The sequence below is a fragment of the Heterodontus francisci genome, chromosome 39, assembly GCF_036365525.1.
Source record: "Heterodontus francisci isolate sHetFra1 chromosome 39, sHetFra1.hap1, whole genome shotgun sequence".
Classification (NCBI taxonomy): domain Eukaryota; kingdom Metazoa; phylum Chordata; class Chondrichthyes; order Heterodontiformes; family Heterodontidae; genus Heterodontus; species Heterodontus francisci.
The window spans coordinates 41318041-41341869 of record NC_090409.1 but is presented as its reverse complement, the minus strand read 5'-3'; the positions used below and the strand labels follow the sequence as shown (position 1 = coordinate 41341869).

General features: G+C 51.3%; 1 protein-coding gene across 1 annotated transcript; it reads left to right on the top strand.

Annotated features, from left to right (window-relative positions):
* Positions 1–286: 286 nt before the first annotated feature.
* fxyd3 (FXYD domain containing ion transport regulator 3) lies at positions 287–18770 on the top strand. Its single transcript, XM_068018604.1, has 8 exons — positions 287–394; positions 1161–1206; positions 8020–8049; positions 8572–8604; positions 9935–10009; positions 14973–15009; positions 15939–15988; positions 17112–18770. The coding sequence occupies exons 2-8, from the start codon at positions 1167–1169 to the stop codon at positions 17129–17131; spliced, it is 285 nt and encodes a 94-aa protein (XP_067874705.1). The 5' UTR covers positions 287–394; positions 1161–1166; the 3' UTR covers positions 17132–18770.
* Positions 18771–23829: the final 5059 nt, after the last annotated feature.

The following is a 23829-nucleotide window of genomic DNA, read 5'->3' as shown; positions in this document are numbered from 1 at the left end:
TGGCCCCGAGTTCTGGTCTCTCCTCCACAAGTGGAAACATCTTCTCTACGTCTACCCGATCGAAACCCCCTTCATCATTTTCAAGACCTCAATCAGGTCACCCCTCAGCCTTCTCTTTTCCCGAGAAAAGAGCCCCCAGACTGGTCAGCCTTTCCTGACAGTTGTAACCTCTCTCCATTCCCAGATCCCTTGCAGAAACAGTTACCAGCAAAATCAATTTCCAAACTCCTTGCCTGGGAAGGGTTAAGGAATCCAAGCTGTTGCCTCCGCCCCTTGTGGAGTGGGTGTGGAGTGAATATTTCAGCAGTCTGACTGTTGCATTCTCTACTCATATGTGTTGTGAGTTTAACCTTGCCTAGTTTTCACCTTTGTGGCTTGCAGAAGTGATCGAATTGTAAGTAATTTCGACTGGAAGCATCACTGTAAAATTTTCTGGGTGATTTTTGTTCGTTTTAAAGTGGGTTTCCTTATTTGAAAGCTTGTCCTCAACCCTCAGTGAATACAGCAGTCGGGGCCTCCCTTTTGAATTTGTGGAAGGCATCCATTTTTTTTGTGTGTGACTCTGTCGACTTGTTTGGTTCAGTGACATTATTCCGGGGAGTTAGGAAGTCTCGGGCTGTGGAGCTTTGAGGTGAATTGTACGGATCCAGTCTTTTTTTTCCCTGATGCAGATAGATGTTTTTATTTTTGTGTTTGCAGGATTTCAAGAAGCAGTCAGACAAAGTGTGGACCCTTTCCCCAATCTCTGTTGCCTGCCAATTATTTGACTGAAGTGTTTGGAGTAAAATCTGCATTCCTTAATGGGGAGTGTTTAAAGGACTTGTTTCAAACACTCTAATCTCATTAATTTAGAATCCTCTAACCCAACCCTCCTCTCAATTTTTAAATTGGATTAAACTCCTCTCTTTTAAAAAAAAAATAGGGAGGAACTAGTTTTCTGGGAAAGAGGAGGATAAAGTTTTATAAACTTTCTATATCTGCTTGAACTTTTGTGTGTGTGTGTGTGTGTCAGGCTGTTGAATGGGTTGAAACTGACTTTGATTTTCCCCAATCTCCTGATGTCAGTTTCACTTATTTTTGGGTGGGGGAAAAAAAAAGTTTGGTTCAAAGTTTTTCAAGTTTTCCCCAAAAAACTAAACTTTAAAAAATTTTATTATCAGGTCGAGATGTTTGAGACAGCAACTGGGCTGATGTTCCTTGCTGCTGGTAAGAATTGTCATTTTTTTTTTCTTCTCTCTCCTTCCTTCCTCTCTCTTATTTTTCCGTTGTGAAATTGTTGGGGATTTGATGGTGTTGGATGCAGGCTGATAGAACACTTTGTTGTTTTTTTCTGCAAAGAGAGAGAGAGAGAATGGAGATTAGAATCACGATATTGTCTTATTTACATGAAAGCTTTTGTTAGGCTCTTTTTTTTTTTGGTTGGTTTTATAACACGCAACCTAGCTCTGTTCTCTGAGACGCTGGCTCTTGAGATCTTCCTGTGCACGGTAAGTGGAGCTGGGTTCAATTGTTGTTTTAACTGCTGAGTGCTTTTTTTTTTAAAGAGAGAGAGAGAGACAGCTTCACTCTAGCTCCCTCCCAGTGGAACATTCTGTCTGCTGCGAGTCAGAGGATTTTTAATGGGGTTTTTTTTTTCCCTGAAATTGCGTCTGCTGGACGTGTCTCCTGTCATGATCGCAGGCAGCCCAGCCCAGAATGGGGACCTCCCCTCTCTTTTCTACCTGATGCTCTCCATGGGAATTGTCCTCACTGTTGTAATGTAGGAAACGCAGCGGCCGATTTGCGCACAGCAAGATCCCACAAACAGCAATGTGATAATGACCCAGCTCATTTTTTTAAGTGGTGTTGGTTGAGGGATAAATATTGTCCTCAGGACACCGGGGAGAACTCCCCCGCCACCCCCCCCCCCAACCGCTCTTCTTCCAAATAGTGGCCGTGGGATCTTTTACACCCACCTGAGAGGGCAGACGGGGGCCTCGGTTTAATGTCTCATCTGAAAGACGGCACCTCCGACAGTGCGGCACTCCTTCAGTACTGGCCCTCCGACAGTGCAGCAATCTCTCAGTACTGACCCTCCAACAGTGTGGCTCTCCCTCAGTACTGACTCCAGCCCCTACAACCCTCCCTATCTCTGTAACCTCCTCCAGCCCCTACGACCCTCCCTATCTCTGTAACCTCCTCCAGCCCCTACGACCCTTCCTATCTCTGTAACCTCCTCCAGCCCCTATGACCCTCCCTATCTCTGTAACCTCCTCCAGCCCCTACAACCCTCCCTATCTCTGTAACCCTCCTCCAGCCCTTACAAACCCTCCCTAACTCTGTAACCTCCTCCAGCCCATGCAACCCTCCCTATCTCTGTAACCTCCTCCAGCCCCTACAACCCTCCGAGATCTCTGCGCTCCCTCCAATTCCGGTCTCTCTCCCATCCCCCGATTCCCATCGCTCCACCATTGGCGGTCATGCCTTCAGCTGCCTGGGGGCCCAAAGCTCTGGAATTCCCTCCCTAAACCTCTCCACCTCTCTCTCTCTCTCCTCCTTTAAGACGCTCCTTAAAAAACCGACCTCCCTGACCGAGCCTTTGGTCGCCGGTCCCTAATATCTCGGGGTCGGATTTTTGTTTGATTAAACGCTCCTGTGGAGCACCCTGGGGCGCTTTCCGCGATGAAAGGTGCCAGATAGATGCAAGTAGCTGTTGTGTGTTCTCTGCTCTCAAGAGTCCTAAAGGTTCACCTTTCTCCGAACGTTTAACCTTGGAGCGTTTTACTGCCTCATTTGGTGACTCTGATGGCTGTTTTGATGACTGGGCACGGCTCTGAACGACTCACCTGACATTTTATGGCTTTATATATTTTAAAAAAACCGTAATAAATCTTTGTAACATGGCTTCAGTCCAGGTTAGCTAGTTGTTGTTGTCCCGTGTGGAGCCCTCCCCTCCCCTCCCCTCCACTCTCCTAACTCGTGACTCGTTATGCAGCCCGGGGTCCGTTGCAGTTTTACACCTCTGGAATTTCCACTAGGGGCAGGGGTAGAAAGTTCGATCCCTTTCTCCTTCCTGAGGGCGACTATTTCACTATCCGGAGTTAAAGCAGATAATAAGGAAATGGCAGATGAAATGAACAAAAATTTGCTTCTGTCTTCACGAGAGAGGATACAAGAAACATTCCAGTACTAGCTGTAAATCAGGAGGTGGAAGGAAGAGAGGAATTTGGTGAAATTGCAATCACCAGGGACACGGTACTGAGCAAAGTAATGGAGCTGTGGGCTGACAAGTCCCCGGGTCCTGATGGAATTCATCCGAGGGTCTTAAAAGAGGTGGGGAATGAAGTAGCAGATGTATTGGTGTTAATTTTTCAAAATTCGCTAGATTCTGGAATGGTTCCATCAGACTGGAAAGTAGCAAATATAACCCCTCTATTCAAGAAGTAGGGGAGGCAGAAAACAGGTAACTGAAGGACAGTTACTTTAATGTCTGTCATGGGGAAGGTGTTAGAATCGATCATGAAGGAGGCTATAGCTGGGCACTTAGAAAAACTCAAGGTAATCAGGAACAGTCAGCATGGTTTTGTGAAAGGGAAATCGTGTTTAACCAATTTATTGGAGTTCTTTGAAGGAGTAACATGCGCTGTGGATAAAGGGGAGCCCGTAGATATACTGTACTTGGATTTCCAGAAGGCATTTGACAAGGTGCCACATAAAAGGTTATTGTGCAAAGTAGGAGCTCATGGTATAGTGGATAACATATTAGAATGGATAGAAGATTGGCTGGCAGGGAGAGAATAGAGTATGTATAAGTGGATCCTTTTCTGATTGGTAGGATGTGACGAGTGGAGTCCCACAGGGGTCTGTGCTGGACCCTCAACTTTTTACAATTTATATCAATGACTTAGATGAGGGGAGCGATGGCATGGTAGCTAAATTTGCAGATGACACCAAGATAAGTAGGAAAGTATGTTGTGAAGAGGACATAAGGAGGTTGCAGACTGATATAGACAGGTTGAGTGAGTGGGCAAAAATCTGGCAGATGGTGTATAATGTGTGAAAATGTGAAGTTGTTCACTTTGGCAGGAAGAATAAAAAAGCAGAGTATTACTTAAACAGAGGACTACAGAACTCTGAGGTGCAGAGGGATCTAGATGTTCTCGTGCATAAGTCACAAAAAGTTAGTAGGCAGGTACAGCAAGTAATAAAGACGGCTAATGGAATGCTATCCTTTATTACAAGAGCAATTGAAAATAAAAGTAAGGATATTGTGTTTCAGTTCCTCTCGGAGGGTCAGTACTGAGGGAGTGCCGCACTGTCGGAGGGTCAGTACTGAGGGAGTGCCGCACTGTCGGAGGGTCAGTACTGAGGGAGTGCCGCACTGTCGGAGGGTCAGTACTGAGGGAGTGCCGCACTGTCGGAGGGTCAGTACTGAGGGAGTGCCGCACTGTCGGAGGGTCAGTACTGAGGGAGTGCCGCACTGTCGGAGGGTCAGTACTGAGGGAGTGCCGCACTGTCGGAGGGTCAGTACTGAGGGAGTGCAGCACTGTCGGAGGGTCAGTACTGAGGGAGTGCCGCACTGTCGGAGGGTCAGTACTGAGGGAGTGTCGCACTGTCGGAGGGTCAGTCCTGAGGGAGTGCTGCACTGTCGGAGGTGCCGTCTTTCAGATGAGACATTAAACCGAGGCCCCCGTCTGCCCCCTCAGGTGGGTGTAAAAGATCCCACGGCCACTATTTGGAAGAAGAGCAGTGGGGGGGAGTTCTCCCCGGTGTCCTGGGGACAATATTTATCCCTCAACCAACATCACTAAAAAAAAAAATGGATTATCTGGGTCATTATCACATTGCTGTTTGTGGGATCTTGCTGTGCGCAAATTGGCTGCCGCGTTTCCTACATTACAACGGCGACCGCACTTCAGAAACAGCCCTTCATTGGCTGTGAAGCTCTTTGGGATGTCCCGAGAAGGTGAAAGGCGCTATAGAAATGCAAGTCTCTCTTTTCGACACAGAGAGTGGTGAGAATGTGGAACTCGCTCCCACAGGGAGTGGTTGAGGTGAATAGTATCGATGTATTTAAGGGGGAAGTTGGATAAACACATGAGGGAGAAAGGAATAGAAGGATATGGTGATAGGGTGAGATGGAGAGGGGTGGGGGGTGGGAGGAGGCTCGAGTGGAGCAGAAACACCAGCACGGGAGCAGATGGGCCAAATGGCCTGTTTCTGTGCCTGTGGACTCAATGCTATCGAATCCTAATGGAGCAGCTCAGTGATTGGTTTGTCCCTCCCTTCCTGTGAGGTAAAGATTAAAAATCTATATTTCCTTACGTGCAGAATGAGGGCGAGGATCTTCAAACTCAAGGTCACAAGGCAATCCTCTTTTCCCCACCCCCCTCCGGTTCTTTTACCGATTTATCCTCAATCTGTGTCCCTCTGGTTACCGACCCTCCCGCCACTGGGAACAGTTTCTCCTCATTTAACTCCATCAAAACCCCCTCATGATTTTGAACGCCTCGATTAAATCTCCCCCTTAACCTTCTCTGCTCTGAGGAGAACAATCCCAGCTTCTCCCAGTCTCTCCACGTTAACTGAAGTCCCTCATCCCTGAGACCGCTCCGGTAAATCTCCCTCCGCACCCGCCCCCCCCCACCACCCCCGCCGGTCCCATCTTTTCAAGACAGCGCCATTTGGATTACACACCGCCCCCCACCCCCCCCCCGCGATGTTTTCACCCAAAGCACATCGGTTCACACTCATCTGCCTTAAACTGTATTTGCCGCACGTTGGCCCATGCCACTATTCTGTGGAAGTCCTCCCGGAGTCTTATTATCCTGCTCGCTATTTATCGGTTGCCAATTTTTTTTTTCTTTTTGCATCATCAAAATTGTCACAGAGTGACTGTCTATCCTCAAAACAGAGTCTGACTCTTTCCGGATGGGAAAGTGGGAGGGGGTGCGGGTTTGCAGATTTAATGTCTGGTTTTTGAGTTTCAATTTAAAAACCTTTCAATTAAATGTCTGCTCAGTGCGAGACTCGCACAGCGTAAACACTGCTGTGACACAGTCACTGCTACATTCATTAACCCCTTCAGCGTGCTGTCAGAATTCTCTCTCCATTCAGCTGTCCTAATTCTTTACCCACCCACCCCCCCCACCCCCCTCAATTACCTTCTTTAACCAGTCTGTTGCCTCTGACAAGATTGCATTTCTCTAGCGCCTTTCCCCACCCTCAGGACGTGCCCAAAGCGCCTCACGGCCGGTGTAACACATTTTGTTTCGAAGCGCGGTCTCTGTTTGTAATGTGAGAGACATGGTAGCCGATTTGTGCACAGCAAGATCCCACAAACAGCAATGTGATAATGACCCGGATCATCTGTTTTTTTTTTAAGTGATGTTGGTTGAGGGATAAATATTGTCCACAGGACACCGGGGAGAACTCCCTCCCCCCCACCCCTGCTCTTCTTCCAAATAGTGGCCGTGGGATCTTTTACACCCACCTGAGAGGGCAGACGGGGGCCTCGGTTTAATGTCTCATCTGAAAGACGGCACCTCCGACAGTGCAGCACTCCCTCAGCACTGACCCTCCGACAGTGCAGCGCTCCCTCAGTACTGACCCTCCGACAGTGCAGCACTCCCTCAGCACTGACCCTCCGACAGTGCAGCACTCCCTCAGCACTGACCCTCCGACGGCGCGGCGCTCCCTCAGTACTGACCCTCTGACAGTGCAGCGCTCCCTCAGCACTGACCCTCCGACAGCGCAGCACTCCCTCAGTACTGACCCTCCGACAGTGCAGCACTCCCTCAGTACTGACCCTCCGACAGTGCAGCACTCCCTCAGTACTGATCCTCTGACAGTGCAGCGCTCCCTCAGTACTGACCCTCCGACGGCGCAGCGCTCCCTCAGTACTGACTCTCCGACAGTGCAGCACTCCCTCAGTACTGATCCTCTGACAGTGCGGCACTCCCTCAGTACTGACCCTCTGACAGTGCAGTACTCCCTCAGTACTGACCCTCTGACAGCGCAGCACTCCCTCAGCACTGACCCTCCGACGGCGCGGCGCTCCCTCAGCACTGACCCTCCGACGGCGCGGCGCTCCCTCAGCACTGACCCTCCGACAGCGTCTGCCCCGGATTATGGGGCTGAAATCTCTGATGAGGGAGATAGTATTTCTTTTTTCTCCCCTTTTGACCTCCTGACTGCGGGGCGAGAGGGTCCTGATCCAAGACGGATGCCTCCGATCCGAGGCGTGGGGGTGGGGGGTGGGGGGGGGGGGTGGGTGGAGGGGAGCTACGAGCAGGGGGTAGAAAAAAAAACCCATTCCAATTATTTGTGCTGCGCGTCTGACCTTGAACACTCTGTCGTCAGCGACTGAGTGACGGTAAGTATCTGACAGCCGATCAGCTTTCGACTGAGGAGTTTTTAGCCTTCAGGCAAGTCTTGCTTTATTTTTTTTTGTTGTTTGAAAAAGCAGTCTGGCTGCAGCCCAGTGCCTTCTCGATCAGAGCAAACCAGACGTTGGGTACCGACCCTGGGGTGGGGTGGGGTGGCGGGGGGCGGGGGGGGAAAGGAGGGTGTCGAATCTCACACGCACCGCTCAGTGATTTGACAGCTTTGCAACGCAGTGTGATTTTAGTGAGAATCTGTATGTTGCTTAACATGCGAGTGAGACACGTCGGGGTACGGTGCGGGCGGGTTCAAAGGCAGACCCGAGCTGCGGGTTTGGACAGCGGGTAGGACCCGCGTTCAGAGCAAAGCGCCTGACCCTCAATGCATCACAAATATTGACCCTTTTTTCTGACATGGGGGTTTTTGGCGGAGAGTTGTGTGTGTCTGTGTGTGTGTCTGCGTGTGTGTCTGCGTGTGTGTCTGCGTGTGTGTCTGCGTGTGTGTCTGCGTGTGTGTCTGCGTGTGTGTGTGTCTGTGTGTGTGTCTGTGTGTGTGTGTGTCTGTGTGTGTGTCTGTGTGAGCGCAGTAGGAGTTCGATCGCTCGTGCGGTTTGCTGCTTTTACTAATGGTTTTCTGTCTCCACTTTCTGTTTTCCAGTGACTCAGGGATTTTGGGTCGTGAAGGCTGGTGAGTGCATCACCTCCTGTTGTGTTTTTTTTATTTTGTTGCGTGCAGCTGTGCTCTGGAATCTATTCTGAGGGCGTCGCGAATTGAGTACCGAGGGAAGACCTCACGTGTATCTCCCTCTACGGCGTCTGCAGTCAATTGTGGTTTATAATTTTTATAATTGACGAACGAAGGGGTTTGGAAGAAAATTAAAACAAGCGCGCGGGCTGATTTTTTTTTTTTTTGGTTTTATTTTCACCCGGGTTTCCGGCAGTACAGAGCCCCGGGAAAGGGGCCGCGCACAGGGGGAGACCATTCGGCCACTCGTGTCTGTGCTGGCTCCTTTCCCAGAATTTACGATCAAAGTTTAAATTCAACCGGGGATCAGTTGAAAGTGACTGGGATTGTCATGGGTGCTGACCCTCACTGGGGTGTAGCCTTCCATTGGGCGTTGACGGCAGGAGTTTCTACGCAGACTGGCGACATATTTGTCAAATTCTCTGCTGACTTCTATTTTTTATTTGTTTTGTTTTTTATTTCCAGCGGACACAGACCATGACGATCGTTTCACTTACGGTGAGTTTTTCTGACCTGTTCCCATCTCCGCTCATTTTTTTTTGTTTTCTCCCTACGTCCAGCTGCTTCAACGTCGCCTGAAGCCGGACTCTGGAACGGGACGGACATCGATGTGACGGCAGTCCGGGGCAGTCCCGAATGAGCTCCATCGCACAAACGTGCATTTATATAGAGCCTGCGGCATACTAAAACTGGAGCGTAAATCCAGACACAGTGGCGCAGTGGTTAGCACCGCAGCCTCACAGCTCCAGCGACCCGGGTTCAGTTCCGGGTACTGCCTGTGTGGAGTTTGCAAGTTCTCCCTGTGTCTGCGTGGGTTTTCTCCGGGTGCTCCGGTTTCCTCCCACAGCCAAAAGACTTGCAGGTTGATAGGTAAATTGGCCATTATAAATTGTCACTAGTATAGGTAGGTGGTAGGGAAAATATAGGGACAGGTGGGGATGTGGTAGGGAGATATGACGAAGAGGACAGCTCCGATCCACTCATCATCATCAATTCCGTCCTCTCTCCCATCCCCCGATTCCCATCGCTCCACCATTGGCGGCCGTGCCTTCAGCTGCCTGGGGGCCCTAAGCTCCGGAATTCCCTCCCTAAACCTCTCCGCCTCTCTCTCTCTCTCTCTCTCTCTCTCTCTCCTCCTTTAAGACGCTCCTTAAAAAAACCGACCTCTCCGACCGAGCTTTTGGTCGCCGGTCCCTGATATCTCCTGACGTGGCTCGGGGTCAAATTCCGTCTGCCAGATGTTCTGTGAAGCGCCCTGGGATGTTTCACTTTCCACGGCGCTATATAAACGCACAGTGTCACTGTTGCCGGTTCTGGGTGAACACTTAACGTATTCGTGTGTCTGTCGCTCAACACTTTGTGTTTAAATTTCCCTTTGAGCCGGCTGATAGCACTTTCTAAAATGATATAGGGCGGTTACATCCGGATAACCCCCAGGCGGAGGTGGGGGGGGGGGGGGGGAGCGGGTGAAGAACTTGCGTTTTTCTAGCGCCTTTCCCCATCTCAAGACATCCCAAAGCGCCTCGCAGACATTGAAGGATTTTTATTTTTTTTTTGGTTGAGGAAGCGCGGTCACTGTTGTAATGTCGGAAATTCGGCAGCCAGTTTGCGCACAGAAAGATCCCACAAACAGCCGGGTGCCTTCGGAACGAAGATGAACGGTCCAGAGACTAATTGATTTTTCTATTCAGCCAGTTTGGTCCCCTCCCTGTTGTCGAGTACGTGACCGTCTTGCTCACTGACCCTGGCGTCCAGATGCTTCAGTCGTTACGGTTGTCTCCTGTGCACCAACTGCTCTCTCTAATCTCCTTTTTTTTTTTTTGCACAGATTATTACAGACTGCGTGTTGTCGGATTGATTGTAGCTGCAGTGCTGTGCGTGATCGGAGTGATAATTCTCCTGGGTGAGTGTCGCGTTGACAGCAGAGGAGGAGGCCGCTCGGCCCGTCCCGTCTGTGCTGGCCCTCCGTCAGAGCAACTCAGCTGGTCCCACTGCCTTTTCCCCTGTAGCCCCCGCACAACTTTACTCTTCACATCATTATCCAATTGCCTTTTGAAATCCACCATCGAATGTGCCTCCACCACACTCTCTCAGGCAGCGCATTCCACATCCCAAACACTCGCTGACCATAAATGTTTCCCCCACCGCCCCACACCCCCCTCCCCCCACCCGCGCCCCTCAAGCCGCCATTGCTTCTTTCACCAATCACTTCAAATCGGTGTCCTCTGACTCTCCATCCTTCCGCCAACGGGAACAGTTTCTCCCGATCGACTCCGTCCGGAGCCCTGGTGGTTTCGAACACCTCGATCAAATCTCCTCTCGACCTTCTCCTCTCCAAGGAGAACGGTCCCCAGCTTCTCCAATCTATCCACGTAACTGAAGTCCCTCCTCCCTGGAACCGTTCTGGTGAATCTTTTCTGCACCCTCTCGAAAGCCTTCACATCCTTCCTAACGTGTGGTGCCCAGAATTGGACACAATACTCTAGTTGAGGCCGAACCAGTGTTTTATAAAAGGTTCAGAACTTCCTTGCTTTTGTACACAATGCCTCTATTTAAAAGCCCGGGGTCCCGCGTGTTTTATTAACCGCTCTCTCAACCTGTCCTGTCACCGTCAATGATTTGTGCAAATACACCCCCAGATCTCTCTGCTCCTGCACCCTCTCTAGAATTGTACCCTTTAATTTGCCATGGACTGAAGGTGAAGAGGCTTTTTATTTTCAAATTGCAGTTTGATAATTTAATTAATTCCTCTGGTGGGGGGAGGGGGAGTCCAGAACAAGGGGGCAGAACCTTAAAATCAGAGCCAGGCCGTTCAGGGGGTGATGTCAGGAAGCACTTCTTCACACAAAGGGGAGTGGGAATCTGGAACTCTCTCCCCCCGGAAAGCTGTCCAGGCCGGGGGTCAACTGGAAATTTCAAACCTGAGTGACGGATTTTTACTGGGTGAGGGGATTAAGGGTTACAGAACCAAGGCGGGGAGATGGAGTTAAGATACAGATCAGTCATGATCTCATTGAATGATGGAACAGGCTCGAGAGGGGCTGAATGGGCCTCCTCCTGTTCCTGTGTAACAGGCTCGAGAGGGGGCTGAATGGGCCTCCCCCTGTTCCTGTGTAACAGGCTCGAGAGGGGGCTGAATGGGCCTCCCCCTGTTCCTGTGTAACAGGCTCGAGAGGGGGCTGAATGGGCCTCCTCCTGTTCCTGTGTAACAGGCTCGAGAGGGGGCTGAATGGGCCTCCTCCTGTTCCTGTGTAACAGGCTCGAGAGGGGCTGAATGGGCCTCCTCCTGTTCCTGTGTAACAGGCTCGAGAGGGGGCTGAATGGGCCTCCTCCTGTTCCTGTGTAACAGGCTCGAGAGGGGGCTGAGTGGGCCTCCTCCTGTTCCTGTGTAACAGGCTCGAGAGGGGGCTGAATGGGCCTCCTCCTGTTCCTGTGTAACAGGCTCGAGAGGGGGCTGAATGGGCCTCATCCTGTTCCTGTGTAACAGGCTCGAGAGGGGGCTGAATGGGCCTCCTCCTGTTCCTGTGTAACAGGCTCGAGAGGGGGCTGAATGGCCCTCCTCCTGTTCCTGTGTAACAGGCTCGAGAGGGGCTGAATGGGCCTTCTCTTGTTCCTGTGTAACAGGCTCGAGAGGGGCTGAATGGGCCTCCTCCTGTTCCTGTGTAACAGGCTCGAGAGGGGGCTGAATGGGCCTCCTCCTGTTCCTGTGTAACAGGCTCGAGAGGGGGCTGAATGGGCCTCCTCCTGTTCCTGTGTAACAGGCTCGAGAGGGGCTGAATGGGCCTCCTCTTGTTCCTGTGTAACAGGCTCGAGAGGGGCTGAATGGGCCTCCTCCTGTTCCTGTGTAACAGGCTCGAGAGGGGGCTGAATGGGCCTCCTCCTGTTCCTGTGTAACAGACTCGAGAGGGGGCTGAATGGGCCTCCTCCTGTTCCTGTGTAACAGACTCGAGAGGGGCTGAATGGGCCTCCTCCTGTTCCTGTGTAACAGGCTCGAGAGGGGCTGAATGGGCCTCCTCCTGTTCCTGTGTAACAGGCTCGAGAGGGGGCTGAGTGGGCCTCCTCCTGTTCCTGTGTAACAGGCTCGAGAGGGGGCTGAATGGGCCTCCTCCTGTTCCTGTGTAACAGGCTCGAGAGGGGGCTGAATGGGCCTCATCCTGTTCCTGTGTAACAGGCTCGAGAGGGGGCTGAATGGGCCTCCTCCTGTTCCTGTGTAACAGGCTCGAGAGGGGCTGAATGGACCTCCTCCTGTTCCTGTGTAACAGGCTCGAGAGGGGGCTGAATGGGCCTCCTCCTGTTCCTGTGTAACAGGCTCGAGAGGGGGCTGAATGGGCCTCCTCCTGTTCCTGTGTAACAGGCTCGAGAGGGACTGAATGGGCCTCCTCCTGTTCCTGTGTAACAGGCTCGAGAGGGGCTGAACGGGCCTCCTCCTGTTCCTGTGTAACAGGCTCGAGAGGGGGCTGAATGGGCCTCCTCCTGTTCCTGTGTAACAGACTCGAGAGGGGCTGAATGGGCCTCCCCCTGTTCCTGTGTAACAGGCTCGAGAGGGGGCTGAATGGGCCTCCTCCTGTTCCTGTGTAACAGACTCGAGAGGGGCTGAATGGGCCTCCCCCTGTTCCTGTGTAACAGGCTCGAGAGGGGCTGAATGGGCCTCCTCCTGTTCCTGTGTAACAGGCTCGAGAGGGGCTGAATGGGCCTCCTCCTGTTCCTGTGTAACAGACTCGAGAGGGGCTGAATGGGCCTCCCCCTGTTCCTGTGTAACAGGCTCGAGAGGGGCTGAATGGGCCTCCCCCTGTTCCTGTGTAACAGGCTCGAGAGGGGCTGAATGGGCCTCCCCCTGTTCCTGTGTAACAGGCTCGAGAGGGGGCTGAATGGGCCTCCTCCTGTTCCTGTGTAACAGACTCGAGAGGGGCTGAATGGGCCTCCCCCTGTTCCTGTGTAACAGGCTCGAGAGGGGCTGAATGGGCCTCCTCCTGTTCCTGTGTAACAGGCTCGAGAGGGGCTGAACGGGCCTCCTCCTGTTCCTGTGTAACAGGCTCGAGAGGGGGCTGAATGGGCCTCCTCCTGTTCCTGTGTAACAGACTCGAGAGGGGCTGAATGGGCCTCCCCCTGTTCCTGTGTAACAGGCTCGAGAGGGGGCTGAATGGGCCTCCTCCTGTTCCTGTGTAACAGACTCGAGAGGGGGCTGAATGGGCCTCCCCCTGTTCCTGTGTGTGACTTGGAAATCAGTCAGTTCCTGATGTCGCAATCTTGGTTACCTATTAAATTGCCACCTGCTAACTAGTTTCTTTATCACTCATTGTGTGCTGACAAGAGCCAGGTAATACGCACACGCATCTTCAATTTCCTAATCTCTCCAGTCATTTTTCCAGTTGATAAAAGCTCTCCTGTTTTATCTCTTAGACAATCTCGCTCTGCCCAGCCCTCCTTTCCCCCAGCGCCTCTGAGTCTCTCTCTCTCTGTACATTCAGAGGTGCCTTGAGCCGAAAGATCTCAACTCCGCCCCCTGTTTCCACTGTGCGATCTGTGAAAATCTCACCCAGTGCCTACAATACAACCTTGTGTTGTAACAGGACCCCCTTATGGCCAACACTGGCCTTGAGCCACGGTTTGTTGTGAAATTAATATTCTATTGAGTAATCTCAGGTGTTACTGCCTCGGCACATAATTCCTTTAATCACCTTGTATATGTAGATACCCAGGAGTGAGTTACAGACTGGAATCTAATCGAGGGGTTCGGGGGGTTTATATATAGAATAACAGATACCCAGGAGAGAGTTACAGACTGGAATCTAATCGAGGGGTTCGGGGGTTTATATATAGAATAACAGATACCCGGGAGTGAGTTACAGACTGGAATCTAATCGAGGGGTTCGGGTGGTTTATATATAGAATAACAGATACCCAGGAGTGAGTTACAGACTGGAATCTAATCGAGGGGTTTCGGGGGGGTTTATATATAGAATAACAGAAACCCGGGAGTGAGTTACAGACTGGAATCTAATCGAGGGGTTTCGGGGGGGTTTATATATAGAATAACAGATACCCGGGAGTGAGTTACAGACTGGAATCTAATCGAGGGGTTCGGGGGGTTTATATATAGAATAACAGATACCCGGGAGTGAGTTACAGACTGGAATCTAATCGAGGGGTTTCGGGGGGGTTTATATATAGAATAACAGAAACCCGGGAGTGAGTTACAGACTGGAATCTAATCGAGGGGTTTCGGGGGGGTTTATATGTAGAATAACAGATACCCGGGAGTGAGTTACAGACTGGAATCTAATCGAGGAGTTCGGGGGGGTTTATATATAGAATAACAGATACCCGGGAGTGAGTTACAGACTGGAATCTAATCGAGGGGTTCGGGGGGTTTATATATAGAATAACAGATACCCGGGAGTGAGTTACAGACTGGAATCTAATCGAGGAGTTCGGGTGGTTTATATATAGAATAACAGATACCCGGGAGTGAGTTACAGACTGGAATCTAATCGAGGGGTTCGGGTGGTTTATATATAGATTAACAGATACCCGGGAGTGAGTTACAGACTGGAATCTAATCGAGGGGTTCGGGGGGTTTATATATAGAATAACAGATACCCGGGAGTGAGTTACAGACTGGAATCTAATCGAGGGGTTCGGGGGGTTTATATATAGAATAACTGATACCCGGGAGTGTTTGATGGGGACAGTGTAGAGGGAGCTTTACTCTGTATCTGAACAGTTTTGAAGGGCGATCTCAGGTACTGGTAGAGGGAGGGGAAGTGCTGTGTGGAACTGTGCAAACAAATCTGGACTGTGAACATTGTCCCTTTCCCGTATAATGTCTTTTATGATCTGATAACTGCTTTTTCTTTCTCTCCTAGCTGGGAAATGCAGATGCAAATTCAATCAGAACAAGAGGTATGTGTCTGTGTTTGTTAAATGTTCTAAATGTGCATTACCATCACTGAATCCCCCATTATCAACATCCTGGGGGTTACCATTGACCCGAAACTGAACTGGAGTAGCCATATAAATATCGTGGCTACAAGAACAGGTCAGAGGCTAGGAATCCTGCGGTGAGTAACTCACCTCCTGACTCCCCAAAGACTGTCCACCATCTACAAGGCACAAGTCAGGAGTGTGATGGAATACTCTCCACTTGCCTGGATGGGTGCAGCTCCAACAACACTCAAGAAGCTCGACACCATCCAGGACAAAGCAGCCCGCTTGATTGGCACCCCATCTACAAACATTCACTCCCTCCACCACCGACGCACAGTGTCAGCAGTGTGTACCATCTACAAGATGCACTGCAGCAATGCACCAAGGCTCCTTAGACAGCACCTTCCAAGCCCGCGACCTCTACCAACTCGAAGGACAAGGGCAGCAGATGCATGGGAACACCACCACCTGCAAGTTCCCCTCCAAGTCACACACCATCCTGACTTGGAACTATATCGCCGTTCCTTCACTGTCGCTGGGTCAAAATCCTGGAACTCCCTTCCTAACAGCACTGTGGGTGTACCTACCCCCACATGGACTGCAGCGGTTCAAGAAGGCAGCTCACCACCACCATCTCAAGGGGCAATTAGGGATGGGCGATAAATGCTGGCCTGGCCAGTGACGCCCACATCCCATGAATGAATTAACACTGGCGGCCACACCTTCCTCCACTTCAGGATGAGGAACTCCTGTTAAACTCCTTTCCAAAACTTTCTAAAGAGGGCAAAGTAGTTTGACTGGGATCTGTTGGGCGTAGGGAGGTGATGGGAGGCTGTTTGGAATGATACTCTCAATTTGGAGTTACTAATTCTCTCTCTGCGTCTCTGTCTGATTATTTTTTGCAGGACCCGGTCTAACAGTGGCACTGCCACAGCCCAGCATCTCCTTCAACCAGGTAAGCGGGGGGAAAGTTGCCAGGCTTGTTGAGAGGAGTTGGGTCATCTACCAAAATGGATTTCCTCTCGGTCCTCTGCTGTGTCTGTCTCTTGGCGGTGTGTGATCTGAAGGGTTAATGGGCCCAGGCAGAGAGCTGCTTAAAGCTGAGGTTGGCTGGGCTGAGTCTCCAGTCCTGGACACGATACCTTCGGAGACCCCTCAGCGCCGTGACTCAGGAACAGGAGGAGGCCCATTCAGCCCCTCTCGAGCCTGTCCCGTCATTCAATGTGATCCTGTCTGATATGTATCCGAACTTCCTCCACCCGCCTTGTCTCCTTATCCCTCAGTCCCCTTGTCTGGCAAAAATCCACCGCTCTCAGATTGAAAATGATTCACTGACCTCCCTCCCCATCCCCCCACTCCCTCCAGCATCAACTCCTTTTTGTGGCAGAGATTCCAATCTTCTGTCGGAGGGTCAGTACTGAGGGAGTGCCGCACTGTCGGAGGGTCAGTACTGAGGGAGTGCTACACTGTCGGAGGTGCCGTCTTTTAGATGAGACATTAAACCGAGGCCCCCGTCTGCCCTCTCAGTTGGGTGTAAAAGATCCCACGGCCACTATTTGGAAGAAGAGCTGGGTGGGGGGTGGGGGTGGGGGGGGAGTTCTCCCCGGTGTCCTGGGGACAATATTTATCCCTCAACCAACATCAATAAAAAAAAACAGATGATCCGGGTCATTATCACATTGCTGTTTGTGGGATCTTGCTGTGCGCAAATTGACTGCCGCGTTTCCCGCATTCCAACAGTGACTGCACTTTTGAATGAAGTGTTTCATTGGCCGTGAGGGTCTTTGGGACGTCCTGGGGCGGAGTGGGGGGGGGGGGGGGGTGGGGGGAGGTGGTGAAAGGCGCTGAAGAAATGCAGTAATGCCAGCGCACAGCAAGATCCCACAGCCAGCCGCCACGCCGTGTTTGTTCGGATGGTTGAGGGATGAATATCGGCTTGGGGGGGCCCCGGGGTGAAACTCCGACCTCTTCCCCACCCCCGCCCCCCCCCCCAGTGCTTGCCGAATTGGTGGTTACGGGATTTTTCTCGATTTGGGATGAACTCTGAACTCCTTCTCTCTCTCTTTTTTTCTCCGCAGGCGAAGCAACTGAATGCTAAACATCTCCGGAATGACGTCAACCGACGCCAGCAGAAAGGGGGCCAACCATCCCCCTTCCCTTTAATCCCCCGTGTGTCGTGTATCTATTTATGATTTGCCTCTTGTCCCCTCCTCTCCTCACCTGATGTTAATTGTAATCACCTAGGGTCTGTCTCTCGGTCCCACGTGTGGATCGAACGGGACTCGCAAGTTTATGCCATTTAATATCTTCAACATCGTTCCACATTCTGTCACTGTGTGTGTGTGTCTGTCTTTATGCTATCGTTAACAATTCTGCTACTGCTATCTAGAACCCAGGTGATGTTTGTCCTTAATAGTGCACCTGATATTTTTAATTCCACCTGACTGTGTGATATTATTGGTTGTAAATCCTGTGTGTGGCTCGTCCATCCTCTCCCAGTGCAGAAATCCCAGCACCCTCCGCGGTGTCTGTTTTTGAAGAATTTGTTGACGATTCTCTCTCGCGCGCTCTCTCTATCTACCCCTGGTCCTTTTTTTTTTTGTTCAATCTCCGTTTTGTAATTTCCAATTGACTCCCGGCCTCGTGATTTTAAAGGGCAGGTGGGGCAGAGGGTACCAGGAGATAATGCTAAACCGTGAGGGAGCAGCGTCTGAGAAGGGGGGGTGGGGGTGGGGGTGGGGGGGGGGGGGGCGCGGGAACCTCCTCGTGTTTTATGGCGCAAGTCTGGCAGTTACGCAAGGCTGCACAGGCTGAGAGACGTGTGGTCTGCGTGGTAACGGCTTGGGAGCAGAAGAGAACTTTAAAACACGCTCTCTCTCTCTCTCTCTCTCTCTCTCGCGTTCGTCCAGGGAGAGGTGACTGCCTGTCGTGCTCAGGAGGTGAGGGATAATTGCACCAGGGCATGTGATTTGGGTCCACTTTGCAAAATCGTACACTCGGTCCTTATCTTTTTCTTCCAATACTAGAAACTGGTTTGAGTCGGCATTTATAATGGGAACTGCGTGTCTAAACTCTTCAGTGCAGTCTGTCGAGGATTGGGCGGGGTTGGGGTTTATAGCAAACAGTCCACAGAGTCTATTTAAATGGCACACTGCAGCAAACAGTCTACAGAGTCTATATTTAAACAGTCTCTAAGTACCATGGCAAACAAAACTCCTGACTGAAACTGCAGCAAAATCTCCTGGCAAAGGAAGGATTATTTCTCCAGCAGAATACGGTGAGTGGAGGACAGTTACAGAATAGCAAATGACGTGTGTGAGAGCAAGCAGTGGTGGGGGTAGAAGGGGGCATCGCCCATCGAGCCAGGACCCGCGATGTCACCCGTAAAACTGGCCGTCCTGTAATGGCACCTGTGTGCCGGCTGTGGCGATGCAGCACCTCCAGTGGTGGGAGGGTGTAACTGCAGTGTGACTGTTTACATAGAATTGCCCATTATAAATGCACTGGTGTGGAAAGAGAGGGCGGGGGTGCTATTTTCTGCATGGAAGGGGAAGAGAGATTTCTGTCGATGTTTGTGTGTATTGCAGGCGCAGCTGCTTTCCGATTACTTGTCATAAATGTTCAATTCAAGGGGTGACTTTGAACTATTCCCATTGCCTTAAATGTTTTCTGTAATTTGAAAGTGTCGGCACTTTGTCCTTTTCGAAGAAAGGTTAATAAAGAGGATTATAACAGGAGTTAGCGTGTTTGTGTGTACTTTTCGAAAACATCAGCTGTGTGGACATTTGCGATCAACGGGGATCAGTGCTGCAGCCATGTTTGCGCGCAGCCTATTTCCAGCACAGAAACAGGCCGTTCGGCCCATCTGCTCCGTGCTGGTGTTTCTGCCCCACACGAGCCTCCTCCCCACCCCCCCCTCTCTCCATCTCACCCTATCACCATATCCTTCTATTCCTTTCTCCCTCATGTGTTTATCCAGCTTCCCCCTTAAATACATCGATACTGTTCACCTCGACCACTCCCTGTGGGAGCGAGTTCCACATTCTCACTACTCTCTGGGGAAAGAGGTTTCTCCGGAATTCCCCATCGGATTTATTAGTGACTGTCTTATATTGATGGCCCCGAGTTCTGGTCTCTCCCCCCCACAAGTGGAAACATCTTCTCTACGTCTACCCGATCGAAACCCCCTTCATCATTTTAAAAACCTCAATCAGGTCACCCCTCAGCCTTCTCTGTCCAAGAGAAAAGACCCCCAGATTGTTCAGTCTTTCCTGATAGTTATAACCTCTCAGTTCTGGGATCGTCCTTTTGAATCTCTTTTGCATCTTCTCCAGTGTCCCTATATCCATCTTTTACAAGACCGGGATTGTGCACAGTGCTCCGAGTGTGGTCCAACTGAGGTAGATGGAGACCGGGACTGTGCACAGTGCTCCGAGTGTGGTCCAACCGAGGTAGATGGAGACCGGAACTGTGCACAGTGCTCCGTGTGTGGTCCAAACGAGGTATATGGAGACCGGAACTGTGCACAGTGCTCCGAGTGTCGTCCAAACGAGGTATATGGAGACCGGAACTGCGCACAGTGCTCCAAGTGTGGTCTAACCGAGGTATATGGAGACCGGAACTGCGCACAGTGCTCCGAGTGTGGTCTAACCAAGGGATATGGAGACAGGAACTGCGCACAGTGCTCCATGTGTGGTCTAACCAAGGGATATGGAGACCGGAACTGCACACAGTGCTCCAAGTGTGGTCTAACCAAGGGATATAGAGACAGGAACTGTGCACAGTGCTCCGGGTGTGGTCCAACCGAGGTAGATGGAGACCGGGACTGTGCACAGTGCTCCGGGTGTGGTCCAACCGAGGTAGATGGAGACCGGGACTGTGCACAGTGCTCCGGGTGTGGTCCAACCGAGGTAGATGGAGACCGGGACTGTGCACAGTGCTCCAACCAAAGTTCAACATAATTTCTTTGCTTATCAATTCTATGCCTTGAGAAATGGGTCTCAGTCTTGATTTTTTTTAGCTTTGTTAACTGATGTCTTTGCTTCTGGTGATTTGGAAATGTTGTGAAGATATCCTCATTCTGCTGACAGCTGACAGATTCTGCAGTCTGACCTAAACCCTGGTGGTTAGAAGGGGATTGAGTCTTTCCACTGACGAGCAGAGGCAGTAACAGACTGAAATAATTACCGCCTGTACCTGGTGTTTAGTGATTAGAGGCTGCTCGAGAGTTGGGTGTCTACGTGATTTCTGCACACATAAACAAAACTATTTGGAAATTTATATAATCAACGTGAGGGTGTTTCCTGCAGGGGATTGCCATATCTTATATCACACACACCCAGTGTCAGTATAGAACTCAGCTGGGGAAGGTTAGATACAGAGTAAAGCTCCCTCTACACTGTCCCCCATCAAACACTCCCAGGACAGGTACAGTACGGGGGTTAGATACAGAGTAAAGCTCCCTCTACACTGTCCCCCATCAAACACTCCCAGGACAGGTACAGTACGGGGGTTAGATACAGAGTAAAGCTCCCTCTACACTGTCCCCCATCAAACACTCCCAGGACAGGTACAGTACGGGGGGTTAGATACAGAGTAAAGCTCCCTCTACACTGTCCCCATCAAACACTCCCCAGGACAGGTACAGCACGGGGGGTTAGATACAGAGTAAAGCTCCCTCTACACTGTCCCCACCAAACACTCCCAGGACAGGGACAGCACGGGGGGTTAGATACAGAGTAAAGCTCCCTCTACACTGTCCCCATCAAACACTCCCAGGACAGGTACAGTACGGGGGGTTAGATACAGAGTAAAGCTCCCTCTACACTGTCCCCATCAAACACTCCCAGGACAGGTACAGTACGGGGGGTTAGATACAGAGTAAAGCTCCCTCTACACTGTCCCCATCAAACACTCCCCAGGACAGGTACAGCACGAGGGTTAGATACAGAGTAAAGCTCCCTCTGCACTACAAAAAAAGACAAAAAAATGGGCTACATACAGAGTGATTGAAGGGACAGTCATAGAGTCATAGAGAGATACAGCACTGAAACAGGCCCTTCGGCCCACCGAGTCTGTGCCGACCAACAACCACCCATTTATTCTAATGCTCCATCAATCCCATATTCCCTACCACAGTGTTGCACTCCCCCCACACTGCACTATATAGGGAGTGAGGGGGAGAGTGGGATTAGACTGGGTGGGATATTAAAGGGTGTGGGGAGTGAGGAGGAGAGTGGGATTAGACTGGGTGGGATATTAAAGGGTGTGGGGAGTGAGGAGGAGAGTGGGATTAGACTGGGTGGGATATTAAAGAGTGCGGGGAGTGAGGGGGAGAGTGGAATTAGACTGGGTGGGATATTAAAGGGTGTGGGGAGTGAGGGGGAGAGTGGGATTAGACTGGGTGGGTTATTAAAGAGTGCGGGGAGTGAGGGGGAGAGTGGGATTAGACTGGGTGGGATATTAAAGGGTGTGGGGAGTGAGGAGGAGAGTGGGATTAGACTGGGTGGGATATTAAAGAGTGCGGGGAGTGAGGGGGAGAGTGGGATTAGACTGGGTGGGTTATTAAAGAGTGCGGGGAGTGAGGGGGAGAGTGGGATTAGACTGGGTGGGATATTAAAGGGTGTGGGGAGTGAGGAGGAGAGTGGGATTAGACTGGGTGGGATATTAAAGAGTGCGGGGAGTGAGGGGGAGAGTGGGATTAGACTGGGTGGGTTATTAAAGAGTGCGGGGAGTGAGGGGGAGAGTGGGATTAGACTGGGTGGGATATTAAAGGGTGAGGGGAGTGAGGGGGAGAGTGGGATTAGACTGGGTGGGTTATTAAAGGGTGTGGGGAGTGAGGGGGGAGAGTGGGATTAGACTGGGTGGGATATTAAAGGGTGTGGGGAGTGAGGGGGAGAGTGGGATTAGACTGGGTGGGATATTAAAGGGTGTGGGGAGTGAGGGGGAGAGTGGGATTAGACTGGGTGGGATATTAAAGGTTTTTAAGGGATACAGGCCAAGGGTTGACTGGTACTGAATGGGCTACTCCTCCGACATTAAGAGTCTGGCTGTGCGGTCTGGGTCTGACTGTGAACCAAGCTCCAAGATCACGAAGCATCTTGAGGATTGAGAAAAACATCAGTGAAATGATGAGCTCAGAGACTCGAAAACTCCCCCACTGGGAACTGGTTCAAAAGTGCACAGTCATTCTCCAGTTATTTACATCCAGTCATATCACACAGCACGATTAAACTGCCTGACTGTTGGAGCAGTTTACACCTTGTACGTCTGCTCACTGTATATACTTAGCAACCTTCACTGACAGCACGCTGCATTTTCATAGCGCCGTTACTGCAGTACAACATCACAAGGTGCTTCACAGGAGCTAAAATCAGAGAGAATCTGACCCCGAGCCACATCCGGAGATATTAGGGACCGGCGACCGAAAGCTCAGTCAGAGAGGTCGGTTTTTTTTTAAGGAGCGTGTTAAAGGAGGAGAGGGAGAGAGAGAGGCGGAGAGGCTTAGGGAGGGAATTCCGGAGCTCAGGGCCCCCAGGCAGCTGAAGGCACGGCCGCCAATGGTGGAGCGATGGGAATCGGGGGGGACGGGCGAGAGGGCGGAATGAAATAACATGAGGCAACAATGGAAAATGCGCCTGTTTGTGGAAGGGTCATGTGGCCAACCCTGGGAGCAGATCCGTGCACAGAAAGACCCCACAAATTCATACTGGGGCTGAAAGGGTTAAATTACGAGGACGGGTTGCACAGACTGGGCTTTGTCTCCCCGCGAGTGTAGAAGATTAAGGGGGGTGATCGAATCGAGGGGGGTTTAAGATGATTAAAGGATTCGATCGGGTCGATAGAGAGAAACTATTTCCTCTGGTGGGGGGAGGGGGAGTCCAGAACAAGGGGGCAGAACCTTAAAATCAGAGCCAGGCCGTTCAGGGGGTGACGTCAGGAAGCACTTCTTCACACAAAGGGGAGTGGGAATCTGGAACTCTCTCCCCCAAAAAAGCTGTCGAGGCCGGGGGTCAATTGGAAATTTCACACCTGAGATTGATGGATTTTTACTGGGTGAGGGGATTAAGGGTTACAGAACCAAGGGGGGGGAGATGGAGTTAAGATACAGATCAGTCATGATCTAATTGAATGGTGGAAAATGGCTCGAGGGGCTGAATGGGCCACCTCCTGTTCCTGTGTAACAGGCTCGAGAGGGGCTGAATGGGCCTCCTCCTGTTCTAGTGTAACAGGCTCGAGAGGGGCTGAATGGGCCTCCTCCTGTTCCTGTGTAACAGGCTCGAGAGGCTGAACGGGCCTCCTCCTGTTCCTGTGTAACAGGCTCGAGAAGGGGCTGAATGGGCCTCCTCCTGTTCCTGTGTAACAGGCTCGAGAAGGGGCTGAATGGGCCTCCTCCTGTTCCTGTGTAACAGGCTCGAGAAGGGGCTGAATGGGCCTCCTCCTGTTCCTGTGTAACAGGCTCGAGAAGGGGCTGAATGGGCCTCCTCCTGTTCCTGTGTAACAGGCTCGAGAAGGGGCTGAATGGGCCTCCTCCTGTTCCTGTGTAACAGGCTCGAGAGGGGGCTGAATGGGCCTCCTCCTGTTCCTGTGTAACAGGGGTGAGAGAGGGGCTGAATGGGCATCCTCCTGTTCCTGTGTAACAGGGGTGAGAGAGGGGCTGAATGGGCCTCCTCCTGTTCCTGTGTAACAGGCTCGAGAGGGACTGAATGGGCCTCCTCCTGTTCCTGTGTAACAGGGGTGAGAGAGGGGCTGAATGGGCCTCCTCCTGTCCCTGTGCAACAGACTTGAGAGGGGCTG

What these genes read in the sequence shown, in the direction of transcription:
- fxyd3 (XM_068018604.1), top strand. Translation starts at nt 1,167, where the DNA reads ATGTTTGAGACAGCAACTGGGCTGATGTTCCTTGCTGCTG. An exon ending in GCTGATGTTCCTTGCTGCTG is followed by an intron (nt 1,207 to 8,019) that starts GTAAGAATTGTC and finishes TCTGTTTTCCAG; the next exon opens with TGACTCAGGGATTTTGGGTC. An exon ending in ATTTTGGGTCGTGAAGGCTG is followed by an intron (nt 8,050 to 8,571) that starts GTGAGTGCATCA and finishes TTTTATTTCCAG; the next exon opens with CGGACACAGACCATGACGAT.